At 45.8% G+C, this 16353-nt stretch overlaps 1 protein-coding gene across 2 annotated transcripts in view; it reads left to right on the top strand.

The window, feature by feature from the left end:
* nup205 (nucleoporin 205) overlaps positions 1-16353 on the top strand; it is a 29184-nt gene that overhangs the window by 4759 nt on the left and 8072 nt on the right. For both annotated transcript variants that reach the window (XM_041890580.2, XM_041890579.2), the window contains exons 8-25: positions 116-232; positions 2052-2189; positions 2298-2448; positions 2669-2871; positions 3041-3223; positions 3383-3433; positions 3518-3727; positions 3971-4208; positions 4427-4616; positions 4883-5085; positions 7615-7779; positions 8040-8279; positions 8501-8650; positions 8784-8855; positions 9020-9177; positions 9278-9358; positions 10255-10446; positions 10824-11130. In XM_041890580.2, coding sequence (XP_041746514.1) covers positions 116-232; positions 2052-2189; positions 2298-2448; positions 2669-2871; positions 3041-3223; positions 3383-3433; positions 3518-3727; positions 3971-4208; positions 4427-4616; positions 4883-5085; positions 7615-7779; positions 8040-8279; positions 8501-8650; positions 8784-8855; positions 9020-9177; positions 9278-9358; positions 10255-10446; positions 10824-11130 — 3049 coding nt within the window. The remainder of the gene's footprint in view (positions 1-115; positions 233-2051; positions 2190-2297; positions 2449-2668; positions 2872-3040; positions 3224-3382; positions 3434-3517; positions 3728-3970; positions 4209-4426; positions 4617-4882; positions 5086-7614; positions 7780-8039; positions 8280-8500; positions 8651-8783; positions 8856-9019; positions 9178-9277; positions 9359-10254; positions 10447-10823; positions 11131-16353) is intronic.

Genomic DNA, 16353 nt, shown 5'->3' with positions numbered 1-16353 from the left:
AGTATGATAGGAATTTGAATACATAGTTTAGTTGTCCTTTTTTCAGGGTGAAATACTTATTTCCTTTATGCAGAAGTGTGTATGTGCAAGTTTCAAGGTGTGTGTCCTGTTGCAGGTGAAGCAGCTGCGTAACCGTGCTGACGAGGATGCCAGGCTGGTCCACATGTCTCTGCAGATGGGCAGTGAGCCTCCCTCCTCCGTGAGGAAAGACCTGGACCACCTCATGATCCTGGTCAGCCTTCATTACCTCACCCTACACACTCACTGTCGCTAGTGTATTACATGGGCTTTCTTATTGCTACAGTGGGGAAAAAAATTATTTAGTCAGCCACCAATTGTGCAAGTTCTCCCACTTAAAAAGATGAGAGGCCTGTAATTTTCATCATAGGTACACGTCAACTATGACAGACAAATTGAGAGAAAAAATCCAGAAAATCCCAATTGTAGGATTTTTAATGAATTTATTTGCAAATTATGGTGGAAAATAAGTATTTGGTCACCTACAAACAAGCAAGATTTCTGGCTCTCACAGACCTGTAACTTCTTCTTTAAGAGGCTCCTCTGTCCTCCACTCGTTACCTGTATTAATGGCACCTGTTTGAACTTGTTATCAGTATAAAAGACACCTGTCCACAACCTCAAACAGTCACACTCCAAACTTCACAATAGCCAAGACCAAAGAGCTGTCAAAGGACACCAAAAACAAAATTGTAGACCTGCACCAGGCTGGGAAGACTGAATCTGCAATAGGTAAGCAGCTTGGTTTGAAGAAATCAACTGTGGGAGCAATTATTAGGAAATGGAAGACATACAAGACCACTGATAATCTCCCTCGATCTGGGGCTCCACGCAAGATCTCACCCCGTGGGGTCAAAATGATCACAAGAACGGTGAGCAAAAATCCCAGAACAACACAGGGGGACCTAGTGAATGACCTGCAGAGAGCTGGGACCAAAGTAACAAAGCCAACCATCAGTAACACACTACGCCGCCAGGGACTCAAATCCTGCAGTGCGAGACGTGTCCCCCCTGCTTAAGCCAGTACATGTCCAGGCCCGTCTGAAGTGCATTTGGATGATCCAGAAGAGGATTGGGAGAATGTCATATGGTCAGATGAAACCAAAATATAACTTTTTGGTAAAAACTCAACTCATCATGTTTGGAGGACAAAGAATGCTGAGTGCATCCAAAGAACACCATACCTACTGTGAAGCATGGGGTTGGAAACATCATGCTTTGGGGCTGTTTTTCTGCAAAGGGACCAGGACGACTGATCCGTGTAAAGGAAAGAATGAATGGGGCCATGTATCGTGAGATTTTGAGTGAAACCCTCCTTCCATCAGCAAGGGCATTGAAGATGAAACGTGGCTGGGTCTTTCAGCATGACAATGATCCCAAACACACCGCCCGGGCAACGAAGGAGTGGCTTCGTAAGAAGCATTTCAAGGTCCTGGAGTGGCCTAGCCAGTCTACAGATCTCAACCCCATAGAAAATCTTTGGAGGGAGTTGAAAGTCTGTTGCCCAGCGACAGCCCCAAAACATCACTGCTCTAGAGGAGATCTGCATGGAGGAATGGGCCAAAATACCAGCAACAGTGTGTGAAAACCTTGTGAAGACTTACAGAAAACGTTTGACCTGTGTCATTGCCAACAAAGGGTATATAACAAAGTATTGAGAAACTTTTGTTATTGACCAAATACTTATTTTCCACCTTCATATGCCAATAAATTCATTAAAAATCCTACAATGTGATTTTCTGGATATTTTTTTCTCATTTTGTCTGTCATAGTTGACGTGTACCTATGATGAAAATTACAGGCCTCTCTCATCTTTTTAAGTGGGAGAACTTGCACAATTGGTGGCTGACTAAATACTTTTTTCCCCCACTGTATATGCTATGAAAGTGACTAGTCATTTGCTAGCAATTTACATTGCAACATGACACACTGGAGACAAGAAAAAAAGAACAGCAAAGAAGACTGTTGCTTTCGCAGAGTAGCATTCGCTAAGCCTAAGCATATTTGTCTGACTTCTTTCTGTGTGTTTGTAGATCGGAGAGTTCTATAGCAAGGACCCGTTTGGGCTGGAGCTGGCTCTGGAGTTCTGGTGCCACACCGAGTCCCTCCAGCACACCTCCCTCCAGGGCTCCTACCTGGGCATGGCCATGCAGAGGCCCCCACACAAACAGGTAAGATCACCTTCCACATCCCCCTTCCTCCCTTCATTCAAAAGTAAGATGATACTTAATTTATTCTCCAATAGGACCTTTTATAGCAGCTTGTGTGCTGTGCCACAGGTGGTGCTGTCTAAGTTTGTGCGTCAGATGGGGGACCTGCTGCCCCCCACCCTGTACATCCCCTACCTGCGCATGCTAAAAGGCCTGGCAAACGGCCCCCAGTGTGCCCACTACTGCTTCAGCCTGCTCAAGACCAACGGAGCCCCACACGGTAACTATACATGCTATCACCTGCTAGGCACTGTAGGAATCTGTAAAGATGGAAAGGAATTTTCTAATGTTCTCACTAATGGTGTTCCCCAGGGCTCCGTACTAGATCCTTTCTTGTTCTCTAGCTAAAGATAAATGCAGCCTTCATTCACTGATTTTTTTTTTTTTTAAGGACACCATCAGATAATACATTGGACTTCATTGTGTGTTGTTTGTTTTAGGAGATAACATTCAGGTGACAGGCAGCCCTGTGTCCTGGGAGCACTTCTTCCACTCCCTCATGCTGTACCACGAGAACCTGCGCCGAGATCTGCCCAACGCAGATGCCACGCACTACCGCCTCCCGCCAATAAGGGGCATCACACAGAGGGAGCTGGACGGCCTGACCTCTTTCCTGCAGCTGCTCTGCACCATCATTACCTGGGTATGAAGTGGTTTGCTGAAAACCGGTCTGGACAGACAATAAGCACATAAAGCATGTTAAAACAAACATGGGGGTCACAGTCACAAGGAGGGATTGAAATTAAGCTATCTTAATGGACCTTCATTTGCCACGGTGATCTATCTCTCATTTGTGTGTGTCTGTGTTTCAGAGTGAGAATGCCCGTCTGGCCTTGTGTGAGCACCCTCAGTGGACCCCGGCTGTGGTGATGCTGGGGCTGCTGCAGTGCAGTGTGCAGCCTGTCCTCAAGGGGGAGCTCCTGCTCTGCCTGGCCGCCTTCGGCAAGTCTCCGGAGATAGCCGCCTCTCTTTGGCAGTCACTGGAATACACTCAGGTAAGTCAGGTGTATAGTGAGGAAGAATGAAAAGCTGTAACAACACTTGTCTCGCGCATAAGTATTGATAGTGCCTCTGAGGTGTTGGTCTGGTCATGTCTGACCTGCCAGGCTCGCTTACGAAGTGCCAAAGCTCATGTTCTGCTAATTTCTCTCCAGATTCTTCAGACAGTGCGGGCCCGTGGACAGAAACAAGCTGCTGGGATTGAGGTGAGATTTTGCCTGCATATGGTGCGTACGTTGTTTGCTTGTACACATGTATCGGTTTGTAACCCCTCTCCTTGCCCCTCTCAGGTGGAGCTGAATGAGATTGAGTCGAGCTGTGAGGAGTATCCTCTGACCAGAGCCTTCTGTCAGCTCATCAGCACATTGGTCGAGAGCGCCCTGCCCGTCAATCTGGGGGCGGGGCTCCGTGCACCAGGATTCCAGCCCTACCTGACCTTCCTGCGCGACGCCGTTTTCCTTCCCTTCCCCACCAGAGCCTATCGCCGTGCTGCTGAGAAGGTATGGGAATCTCTCCACAGTTAAGGTCCCTTTTTGGTGACATTAGACTGGATAAGACTAGTTTCTGTGGTTGAGGATCACACTTCGCTAGTGAAATTCGTTACAACCCATGTCAGCACTTGCTCTCAGATGCCATAGAAGAATGTTTAGAAGTGTGTTTTGCTACTAATACCTACTTCAGGTTTGTCTCACTCCCCACCCCCTCTCTCCCATCACCTCTCCACCACCTATGCCCTCTATCAGTGGGAGGTAGCAGATGCTGTTCTGGAGGTGTTCCACAAGCTGCTGCGGGACTACGAGCCCCAGCCCTCAGACTTTGTCCAGGAAACAGTGGAGCTGCAGGGGGAGCAGGTGCTGGCCCACAAGCCTCCCGGCCACAGCCTGATGTTCCACCTGCTTAACGACTCGCCAACCCTCACCCTCTGCCTCAGCCTGCTGGAGGAGGGCGTACTCCAGCTAGACACCTACGCTCCCTTCCCTGGTCAGTACACACACACCTGCTATAGCTGCCAATAGTGTCTCTCATTTCTTTTCTTTGTTTTTACCCTGTTGACTTCCCTGTTAGCATTGTACAAGGAGGGGAACATTCCAGTATTTTCTTAGGTTACATTGTTGGGTGGCTCGCATTGCCGGTATCTCGAGATTACATTTCTTTACATCCACTCATCTCTCTTGGTTCCATGACTGTCCGACTTGCAGGTAAAAAGCAGCTGGAGTCTGCGGTGTTGCACTGCCTGTGTCTGCTGGACCTGGCCCTGCAGAAAGAGGTGGTGTTCATGGACCTGCTGAGGGAGAGCCAGGCCTCCCTCATCGTCTCCCCCCTGGAGCAGCTCCTGCAGGGAGTCAGTGCCCAGAGCCGCCGGGCTGACCACATCGTCAACATCGCCAGGTACTGGAACACTCACCTCAACTTCATCTGACCAGGGACTACACATGAGGAGACTTTTAGCTAAATCTTGGACATACGCAGAAATGTTGACTTTGAAGTTGAAGTACAATGTCCCTGTCAAATGAACACAATACAGTAGAATTCCCTCTCTAGCCCAGAAAGGTCCATAGCCCAATTTTGAGTCTCAGGCCCAAAGCTTGAAGTCAGGCCATACCCCCCCCTTTACCTCCACTTCTTATTCCCTGGTTTGTGTTTGTCCCTGGCAGGTACCTATACCACAGCAGTTCCAACCCGGAGGCGGCCTTCCAGAGTGCTAAGATACTGCAGAGGATTGCCCGCTACCCCAACATCCAGAACAGACTGGTGGGAGACTTCACACATGACCAGGCTGTTAGTGACAAGCTGATGGCTGGCTTCGTGGAGTGTCTGGACAATGAGGGGGCCGAGGAGGGACTGGAGAAAGGAGACGGTGAGTCACATTCTCATTCTATCAACAATGTTTATCTCCGAGTGTGAAAGATGTCCAGCCTGCCCATGCAACTTCTCGTTTTAAAAACAGCCTTTGTTGCATCGATATGAGTCAGAAACATTTATTCTAGTGTCAAAATTGACTACAATGTGTAAAATAGGATAATTTTGGTTATAAAGTCGGTTATAAAGTCAGTCTCGTCCAAAACTTAGATTTGTGAGATGATTATAGGAACAAATTGCATGTCACTGAATGAAGGGTACCGTAACAGTTTTCCTTGGGTTGGGTTTACAGTGAGGGGAAAAACATATTTGATCCCCTGCTGATTTTGTATGTTTGCCCACTGACAAAGAAATGATCACTCTATAATTTTAATGGTAGGTTTATTTGAACAGTGAGAGACAGAATAACAACAAAAAAATCCAGAAAAACGCATGTAAAAAATGTTATAAATTGATTTGCATTTTTAATGAGGGAAATAAGTATTTGACCCCCTCTCAATCAGAAAGATTTCTGGCTCCCAGGTGTCTTTTATACAGGTAACGAGCTGAGATTAGGAGCACACTCTTAAAGGGAGTGCTCCTAATCTCAGCTTGTTACCTGTATAAAAGACACCTGTCCACAGAAGCAATCAATCAATCAGATTCCAAACTCTCCACCATGGCCAAGACCAAAGAGCTCTCCAAGGATGTCAGGGACAAGATTGTAGACCTACACAAGGCTGGAATGGGCTACAAGACCATCGCCAAGCAGCCTGGTGAGAAGATGACAACAGTTGGTGTGATTATTCGCAAATGGAAGAAACACAAAAGAACTGTCAATCTCCCTCGGCCAGGGGCTCCATGCAAGATCTCACCTCGTGGAGTTGCAATGATCATGAGAACGGTGAGGAATCAGCCCAGAACTACACGGGAGGATCTTGTCAATGATCTCAAGGCAGCTGGGACCATAGTCACCAAGAAAACAATTGGTAACACACTACGCCGTGAAGGACTGAAATCCTGCAGCGCCTGCAAGGTCCCCCTGTTCAAGAAAGCACATATACAGGCCCGTCTGAAGTTTGCCAATGAACATCTGAATGATTCAGAGGAGAACTGGATGAAAGTGTTGTGGTCAGATGAGACCAAAATTGAGCTCTTTGGCATCAACTTAACTCGCCGTGTTTGGAGGAGGAGGAATGCTGCCTATGACCCCAAGAACACCATCCCCACCGTCAAACATGGAGGTGGAAACATTACGCTTTGGTGGTGTTTTTCTGCTAAGGGGACAGGACAACTTCACTGCATCAAAGGGACGATGGACGGGGCCATGTACCGTCAAATCTTGGGTGAGAACCTCCTTCCCTCAGCCAGGGCATTGAAAATGGGTCGTGGATGGGTATTCCAGCATGACAATGACCCAAAACACACGGTCAAGACAACAAAGGAGTGGCTCAAGAAGAAGCACATTAAGGTCCTGGATTGGCCTAGCCAGTCTCCAGACCTTAATCCCATAGAAAATCTGGAGGGAGCTGAAGGTTTGAGTTGCCAAACGTCAGCCTCGAAACCTTAATGACTTGGAGAAGATCTGCAAAGAGGAGTGGGACAAAATCCCTCCTGAGATGTGTGCAAACCTGGTGGCCAACTACAAGAAACGTCTGACATCTGTGATTGCCAACAAGGGTTTTGCCACGATGTACTAAGTCATGTTTTGCAGAGGGGTCAAATACTTATTTCCCTCATTAAAATGCAAATCAATTTATAACATTTTTGACATGTGTTTTTCTGGATTTTTTTGTTGTTATTCTGTCTCTCACTGTTCAAATAAAGCTACCATAAAAATTATAGACTGATCATGTCTTTGTCAGTGGGCGAACGTACAAAATCAGCAGGGGATCAAATACTTTTTTCCCTTTGTTTGTTAAACTCTGTGAAAGCTATGCTGAGAGCTAAGCTGTATTTCAATCCTGCCCACAACTGGCAGCACCTAAGTAATCATCAATTCGGAATGCAGCTGCACGTGACCCGATCGTAATGCCCATGGTCAATTTGGTTTGACATTCGATATCCCTATGGGGCTGGTTAGGGACCATCAGTAATTACACAATGTACATTGGACAATATTTTCAAATAATAGCTCCAAATTTCAATGACTTAACATCAAACAACTATAAATTGTAGAAATTCATATACAAATATTGAAAGCATTTCATGTGACAATTAAAAGATGTGCAGCATGAAAATATTGTCCCATTTACATTGTGTAATTTATTGACTAGCCCCAGAGATAGGCTATCCAATGTCAAACCAACTTTGCCACGGTTGCTCAACAGCCGCTGAAGCTAATTGGCGAAAGAAGTTGGCTAGCCTAGACGACTTCAAGACACGACCTGGTTAGACTGTTTTCACGTTATCTAGAAGGGTGAGTGACTGTAGTTTGGCTTCAGTCATGGCCGTTGCATTTCTTAATGATTGAGCCCATTCAGTCACTTTGCTCAACACATCCGTTCAGTCACTCTAACTCACCACCTCTCTTCTCTCTGCCCCCCAGACTCTGAGCCAGCAAAGAAGGAAGCGAGGATCCGCCACGAGACCCAGATCCACATCCTGAACCTGCTGATCACCTCCCTGGAGCTGAAGACCCCCAACCTGGCTCTCTACCTGCTGGGCTACGAAGTCAAGAAGCCCATCTCCTCCACCAACCTGCAGGATGCAGGTCAGTACCTGCTCTTTCCTTTACATCAGGGTTGTATTCATTAGGGCACACTGTAGAAAAAAGTTTTGCAACGGAAAATTAAAACTAGCGTTTTGTTTTTGGACAAGTTCAGGTAGTCCCTCACTGTTTCAGTTTATTTTCTTCTGTTTGGTATGACCCCGGCTTTCATGACACCATCAACTTGCCCTTGTAAAAAGTGCATGTTTATTAATTTCTTTGCCTTTTTGATGGCAAGACAAAATCTTCTATCTGTGTATCAGGTGTGCTGGGGTGCCCACGGAGCTGCCTGCATGCCATCCTTAGTCTGCTGCAGAGAGGCAGTGAAAGACGCTCGGGTCCCGTGCTCACCAGCCAGGCCCCACACCTGGCTGAGCTCTGTTACCAGGTGATCTACCAGCTGTGTGTGTGCTCGGACACCTCAGGCCCCACCATGCGCTATCTGAGGACCAGCCAGGACTTTCTGTTCACCCACCTGCAGCACCTGCCCTTCATCCTGCCAGGTGAGCTCCTCACTGGCATCTCAATATACTTCCTATCCTGGTCTCCTCTTATTCATCTGCACTGAATCTGAAAACACAGGATAGGTGGAAGTATTATGGGGGCATTTGTACACCTACAAATACTCAGTCGTCCTTCTTAACTGAGCTGCCAGAGAGGAAGGAAACTACTCAGGGTTTCACACTATTCTCTCTAACCTGTGTCCCTCCCACTACCCTCTCAGGTGATGAGATCTCCGCCCTGTCCCAGATGTCCTGGCTCATGAAGACAGCGGCCATCGAACTCCGAGTGACATCACTCAACCGCCAGCGCTCACACACCCAGCGCATCCTCAACCTGCTGCTGGATGACCAGCCTCGCACTCAGCACGCAGGTAACAACTAGGACACACACACACTGTAGAATTTGCAATTCATTGGGATGAGTTGTTATTCATTGATGTAAATGGGATATGAGCAAAAGTGAAAAAGCAGAAGGCCTTACAGTTGTTATTTTTCTTTAATCAGCGGATGGGGAGACCGGCATGGAGGAGAGCAGATCTGTCAGTGGATTCCTGCACTTTGACACCGTCTCCAAAGGTTAGTTCTAGTTCTTCACACAAACCTATCTTACTGTGAATCATATACAATCTGTCACTAGGCCCTTTGCGAAAGTCAAGAGCTTGTCTTGTTTAGCTAGTTGTACCGTACCATATCATTTTATCATGTACTCATCCCCTGTCCCTGTGTGATGACGTCATCAGTGCGCAGGAAGCTCCTCAGTGTGCTGGACGCCATTGACTTCAGCCAGGACGTGCCAGAGCTGCTGCAGCTGGACTTTTTTGAGCGCACTCAGATCGAGCAGGTCATCGCCAACTGCGAGCATGTCAACGAGCATGGACACACCGTCTGCAATGTCAAGGTGGGCCTGGCTTTCAGTTTGCATTCTGTATGTAACACAACCTTGTTTTCAAGCATTTTGTTACTATATCAGTTTTATGATGATGTCGTAATCTCCACAGTTACTCCATCGAGTCCTGGTAGCAGAGGTCAACGCCCTCCAGGGAATGGCAGCCATTGGACAGAGGCCACTGTTGATGGAGGTGAGTGTTGGCAGTATGATTCAGAGCAGGGGTTTTCAAACTGGGGTCTACGGTACTGGGGATTTCTTTATGTGAAAAATTATAATTTGATAAATATTGCAAGCTGTAACAGAATACCATCATGGATACCATTTTTGTCTCTGCGTCCAGTATGAAGGAAGTTGGAGGTAGTTTCACAATCCAATGCTAACTAGTGTTAGCGCAATCAATCAAATTGATTTATAAAGCCCTTTTCACATCAGCAGATGTCACAAAGTGCTTATACAGATACCCCGCCTAAAACCCCAAAGAGCAAGCAATGCAGATGTAGAATCTGGGGCAGGGAGGGGACTAACACAGTCCATTGATTTTGTTATGTTTTAGCAGAGGAACACAGCATTAGCCATGGCAAAACGCATAGGCTTGCAGGAAATTTGCTTTACAAAATGCACTCTCGGTTCAATAGAAAAATGTATAGAATTGCAGAAAATGTGTTTTACAACTGCAACATTTTCTCTATGCTGCCAAGATACCTTTCTAGCTAATATACTGTGTTAGAGTTTACACTTCCTCTTCCAATAAACGGTGGGGAGGTCAAAATAATGAAACTCTACCAAATCTATTCATTTTAAAATGTTGACTACTTCTACTTGCTATTATCATTCACCTAATGATAAAACATGATTTATTACATTTTTGCTAACATGATTGGGGTTGCCAGTTTGCCTGGGTGGTATCCCTGGGCAAGAAAAGTTTGAAAACTTCTGATTCAGAGTATAGTAGTATGGTCTTTTCCTTGCAAAATGGTGCTCAGGAGTTTGTTCAAGAGCATGAAATGTTACAGAACATTCAGAAAGAAACGTTCTGACTCTTTCACCTAACTGAATAAACCCCTGATGTGTGCATGCACTCCCCAGGAGGTGAACTCCATCCTGCAGCAGGTGGTGGAGAGGAATCGTGTGCGTCGGAGCCTGAGTGCCAAGCGCCATGCGCTGCAGTCATGGAGAGGCCTGGTGGAGACCCTGCTCACCGCCTGCCCTGCAGACCTCATTCCTGCAGACGACAGACAGCTCATAATCAGAGACCTGCTGCTGGACCTGCACGAGAAGGTGTGTGTGTGCACGTGTTTAACTATACTCGTGGGGGCCAGAAGTCCCCACAAGAATAGTAAACTAACAAAAAATTGACCAACTGGGGACATTTAGTTAGTTCCCACCAGTTCAAATGCTGTTTCTAGGGGGTTTAGGGTTAAGGTTAGAATTAGTGTTAGGGTTATAATTAGGTTTAGGGTTAGGAGCTAGGGTTAGAGGTTAGGGTTAAAGTTTGGTCTTTGGGTTATGGTTAGGTTTAGGGTTAGGAAAAATAGGATTTTGAATTGGATTTTGTCCCCACCAGGTTAGTTATACAAGGCTGTGTGTGTGGGAGAGAGCTTGTGTGTGAGTATGGCAACTCTGTAAAATGGTCTAAGTTCTCCTGTCTCTCCCAGGTGTTGTCAGAGGATGCTGCAGGAGAGCTGATGCCCATAGTAGCCGGGGCCGTGTTCACCCTCACCGCCCACCTCAGCCAATCGGTGCTGTCGGAGCAGCAGCAGGGGGCGGGGCTGGAGGGAGGCTCGTCGTCGGGCTTCGCCTCCATCGCTAACTCTGCTCTGCACCTGATCCTGAGGAAGCTACTTGACTTCATCCTCTGTACGGGTGGTGGATTCCAGCGTCTGCGTGCACACCTGTACGGCTCTCTGCTCTACTACCTGCAGATTGCCCAGAAACCTGAGGAGCCAGATACACTGCAGCAAGGTACAGTTGAGCTACAGTATTGCTGGGCAGACACAGAAAACTTTGAGAATTATCAATTTTAGGACCCTATGTAGTGGTGTGTATTTTCTCTGGTCATTGATTGCAAACCTTCGTTTGTTTAGTTTACTAATTTAGACCATTTTTAAAAACAAGTACACATAAAACTGGAAAAAGACTTGCATGTACATGAGTAAAATCATAGAGGATAACACACAGTTAAGTCTGGGAATTTACATTGTGGTCCTCTTGTGGCGGCAGGAAATCTAGTGGTTAGAGCGTTGGGCCAGTTACCGAAAGGTCGCTGGTTCGAATCCCCGACCCAACAAGGTGAAAAATCTGTCGACGTGCCCTTAAGCAAGGCACTTAACCCTAATTGCTTCTGTAAGTCGCTCTTGATAAGATCATCTGCTAAATGACTAAAATGTAAATGTAAAATGTGACAAGATGGCTTGGCAACACGGTTGTACACTGTATATATACACACACTAGTTTGGACACACCTACTCATTCAAGGGTTTTTCTGTATTTTTACTATTTTTTACATTGTAGAATAATAGTGAAGACATCAAAACTATGAAATAACACATGTGGAATCATGTAGTAACCAAAAAAGTGTTAAACAAATCAAAATATATTTTATATTTGAGATTCTTCAAATAGCCACCCTTTGCCTTGATGACAGCTTTGCATACTCTAATGTTATTTCATAGTTTTGATGTCTTCACTATTATTCTCCAATGTAGAAAATAGTAAAAATAAAGAAAAACCCTGGTGTGTGTGTGTTGAATTCTAAATAATTCACAGACAGTGTCACAAGCAAAGCACCCCCACACCATAACACCTCCTCCTCCATGCTTTACGGTGGGAAATACACATGCTGAAATCATGACATAGTGCAAGTGGGGGGGCGCTTTCCTCTTTTTTTGTTCTCAATTGCTCCTCTATTGTTCCTCAAGCAAGGGGGGAGGCCGATGACATCACAACTTTTTTAAAGCTGCCCAGAGAGGACGTTGCTTTTATGGGCAGAGGCAGCTCATTCCACTCGGAGTCTCCTGTATACAAGAAAAGTGTTAACTCAAAATGACACAACGACTGTTCCAGTTTAACAACGTTTACTTCACCGTATTACCACAGTACATAGTCGCCATCACACTCAGGCCAGGTCCATCTCCAGTGAGACTACTGCACAGGAGTACTAATAACAGAATGATAGTACCGTAATAACAGAAATATAGGGATACTTAAAACATGAACTTAACAATCTCCCACTTTTCTTTAAAGACAAATGAAACCTCAACAAAATAATGATGTCCCAAGTATTATTTAAGTTCCCCATTTACAAAAGGGTTGTGTGACAAAGTTTTTATTTGTATTACTCAAACTGCCACTTTCCATTACTGAGTGCCTTTAGGAGCACAAGACCAGATGCTCCCTTTTTAGTCAGTCAGCAAGCTGTTCCTTTGTGGCTGACCAGGAAAACCGCATTGAGGTGTGGAACCACAGTTGGAATCACAGTTGTAGCAAAGGTCTGTGAGCCACCGCAGATGAAGTCATCAACATGACAGGAAAGTACTCCAGTCAAATTTGATCAAGCCAATAGAAGCCTGCAGGATCCACTTGTGACATGTTTCCACCTGTACTCAGCATTGTTGCCTTGACTTTGTTGTACCAGTAGAGTGTTGCATCTGCCAGGCCATACACACACTTTTTTAGTTTCCACAGTGTTCCTTCGCTCTTAGCTTCAGGTGGAGGTCAGATATGAATGTCCCTTGACAGCTCTGTTCCCTGCAAAAATGCAGATTTTATGTCTATAGAATGAAGTGAACATTTTTTATGGCAGATCACTGTCAGCAGCAATCTGAGTGACTGAGGCGCATGTCGGTGAGTCTTTTGGGAGTTCTTTAGCAGCCAGCTCCTCAACCTCTAGCCACTAGATGTGCTTTTGGCACTAGTCCAGTTAAGGATTCTTTTAAGGGTACACACCCACCTTGTTGAGACACATTTTTGGCTGATGTCTTTGACTTCCTCCCACTCAATTCTTCCTCCAATTACTGAGCTCAGCTATTTTAGCTGAGTTAAATGACACGTCCTTTGTTTCAAGTACATTCAGTTTTTCTCAATTTTCTATTGGTTCAATTCTGAGATTATCTAGTGACCAGTCAGCTGACCCTTTTGTACCAGAAAGTGTAACTGGTTCAGAGTACTACAAGTTGTACCAGTTCTGGTGTTTTCCTTTGGCTTTTCCTGCTCGTCCAATGACTGTTGCTGTGTGTGGAATACCACTTTCTCTGTCCATGTATTTAACATGGTTGTTCCAATCTGAAAACTGGACAAACTGTTATCTTAACACGTTGCTGTTGTTGAACATTTTCTTTATTTGAACCCTCAACAGTATTAGCTGTGTCATGGTTCAAGGTCTCTGCTCCATTTCCTGTGTCAGTTTCAGTGTCCATATCATTGGATGTGACATCTGGTAGGTTTGTCTGTTAATGTGTCCTTTTCAGTAGGAGGCTGATTCTCAGCAACAACCCCTCCATCTTGTTGATCATTTACTTTCTGCAATCTTGAGTTAATGCACCCTCACAAATATCACCACACCATCTTGGCCAATGACTACTCCCGGTCCTTTCCACCCTTGACGGTTAACTCATTTGTAGTACACTTTGTTTCCAGTCCTGTACTTCTCATCGGTGGGTCGAATTCTTTCTGAACACTGTTTCAGTGAACGCTTTTCTCGCTGCGTGTAGTGCTGAAAGGTGCTGTCCCACCCATGCACTCACACTGGTCCCTTCTAGTGCTGGTGGCTTGTCAATCTGTACAGAGGGAAGATTAGTGTTCTGCCCGAACTCTAGTTGGTATGGGCTGTAGCCATGAACATTGGGCTGTGAGTTTTTGCCATCAAAGCCCAATCTAGGGCTGTTTTCCAGTCACATCCATTGTCTTGTTTCACTTTCAGCATGATCTCTGTGAGTGTTTGATTATGTCTCTCCAGAAGTCCATTGCTTCATAGACAGTAAGCAGCAGTTGTCTTTACTTTGATGTTGAATTTCTCAGCCATTTCTCTTATTTCATTATTATTGAATTCTCCTCCATTGTCACTGTACAATTTCTGGGGCAGGCCATGCACACTTATCCAGAAATGAATGAAGAGCTTGACAATTTCACTGGGGTTCTTTTGTATTCACAATGCTTCCAGCACAGAAGTGTGTGTGTGAAGTGGTCGATTATGTGAATGTACCACACACTTGGTCCTAGCTCATGTAGATCTAAAGCCACTGTTTCATTGTACTTGGAAGCCAGTGGCAAACCAACAGTTGGTCTGGGCTTAGGTTTGCTGTATTTCTGGCATGTCTCGCAACTGTTAACTATCTGCCGTAGAATGGAAATACTCTCATCATTATTCCCAGAACTGCTGAGTAATTTCTGAAGTCTGTCAACTGTAGCATGTCCAAACTGTTCTGAAGTTTTAACAATACTTTGTTTTTCCTCTGTGGTCATGTTCTCTCTGACTGTCAGAATCTCCATGTGCTCTGTGTCCGTCCGAATCACATTTTTACATGGACTCTGTGATGTCTTTGTCTAAAATGTTTACACAATAGTGGCCTGAGGTAGTAAGTTCAAGGGTCACTGGTTGTTTAATCATCACTGCCTTGTCATTTTCTTATGTCTAGTACAGCCCCTGCCTTCTTGAGGGAAGCCTTGCTTAATAGTAAGGGGATATCTGCAGGGACCACCTCTGTTTTCAATGTGACACTTAGTCTGACCAATTTTTGCTGGTATCTTGACTCTCTTGGTAGAATGGACGACTCTCCCATCTCTAAGTTTGAACGCTCTGTTGCTTGGTGTGTCAATCATATTTTGTACTTTCATATTTAGTTCACTGACATAGCTATCAAGCCATTTTGCACCACACACTGTGTGTGTTCATGCAGTATCAATCACAGCAGATCCTAAAGATTCAACTATAAATATCTCAGAAGCAGATTTGTTTGAGAGATAACAGTCTGACTAGGGTGGCTGGAGTCTTTGACAATTTTGAGGGCCTTCCTCTGACACCGCCTGGTATAGAGGTCCTGGATGGCAGGAAGCTTGGCCCCAGTGATGTACTGGGCCGTACGCACTACCCTCTGTAGTGCCTTGCGGTCGGAGGCTGAGCAGTTGCCATACCAGGCGGTGATGCAACCAGTCAGGATGCTCTCGATGGTGCAGCTGTATAACTTTTTGAGGATCTGAGGACCCATGCCAACTATTTTCAGACTCCTGAGGTGGTATAGGCTTTGTCTTGCCCTCTTCACGCCAGTCCTCCATGATAGTTCGTTGGTGATGTGGACACCAAGGAACTTGAAGCTCTCAACCTGTTCCACTACAGCCCGTCGATGAGAATGGGGGCGTGCTCAGTCCTCTTTTCTTTTTTTTCTTCTTTTTTTTCTGTAGTCCACAATCATCTCCTTTGTCTTGGTCACATTGAGGGAGAGGTTGTTATCCTGGCAACACACGGCCAGGTGTCTGACCACCTCCCTATAGGCTGTCTCATCGTTGTCGGTGATCAGGCCAACCACTGTTGTGTTGTCTGCAAACTTAATGATGGTGTTGGAGTCGTGCCTGGCCGTGCAGTCATGGGTGAACAGGGAGTACGGGAGGGGACTGAGCACACACCCCTGAGGGGCCCCCGTGTTGAGGATCAGCGTGGCAGATGTGTTGTTACCTACCCTTACCACCTGGGGGCGGCCCGTCAGGAAGTCCAGGATCCAGTTGCAGAGGGAGGTGTTTAGTCCCAGGATCCTTAGCTTAGTGATGAGCTTTGAGGGCACTATGGTGTTGAATGCTGAGTTGTAGTCATGAATAGCATTCTCACATAGGTGTTCATTTTGTCCAGGTGTGAAAGGGCAGTGTGGAGCGCAATAGAGATTGCATCATCTGTTGGGGCGGTATGCAAATTGGAGTGGGTCTAGGGTTTCTAGGATAATGGTGTTGATGTGAGCCATGACCAGCCTTTCAAAGCACTTAATGTCTACAGACGTCAGTGCTACTGGTCGGTAGTCATTTAGGCAGGTTCTCTTAGTGTTCTTGGGCACAGGGACTATGGTGGTCTGCTTGAAACATGTTGGTATTACAGACTCAGTCAGAGACATGTTGAAAATGTCAGTGAAGACACTTGCCAGTTGGTCAGCACATGCTCTGAGTACACGTCCTGGTAATCCGTCTGGCCCTGCAGCCTTGTCA

The sequence above is a fragment of the Coregonus clupeaformis genome, chromosome 11 (assembly GCF_020615455.1).
Source record: "Coregonus clupeaformis isolate EN_2021a chromosome 11, ASM2061545v1, whole genome shotgun sequence".
In the NCBI taxonomy this organism is placed as follows: Eukaryota; Metazoa; Chordata; class Actinopteri; order Salmoniformes; family Salmonidae; genus Coregonus; species Coregonus clupeaformis.
The sequence above is the reverse complement of the archived record's forward strand: the minus strand, read 5'-3'. Positions and strand labels throughout refer to the sequence as shown.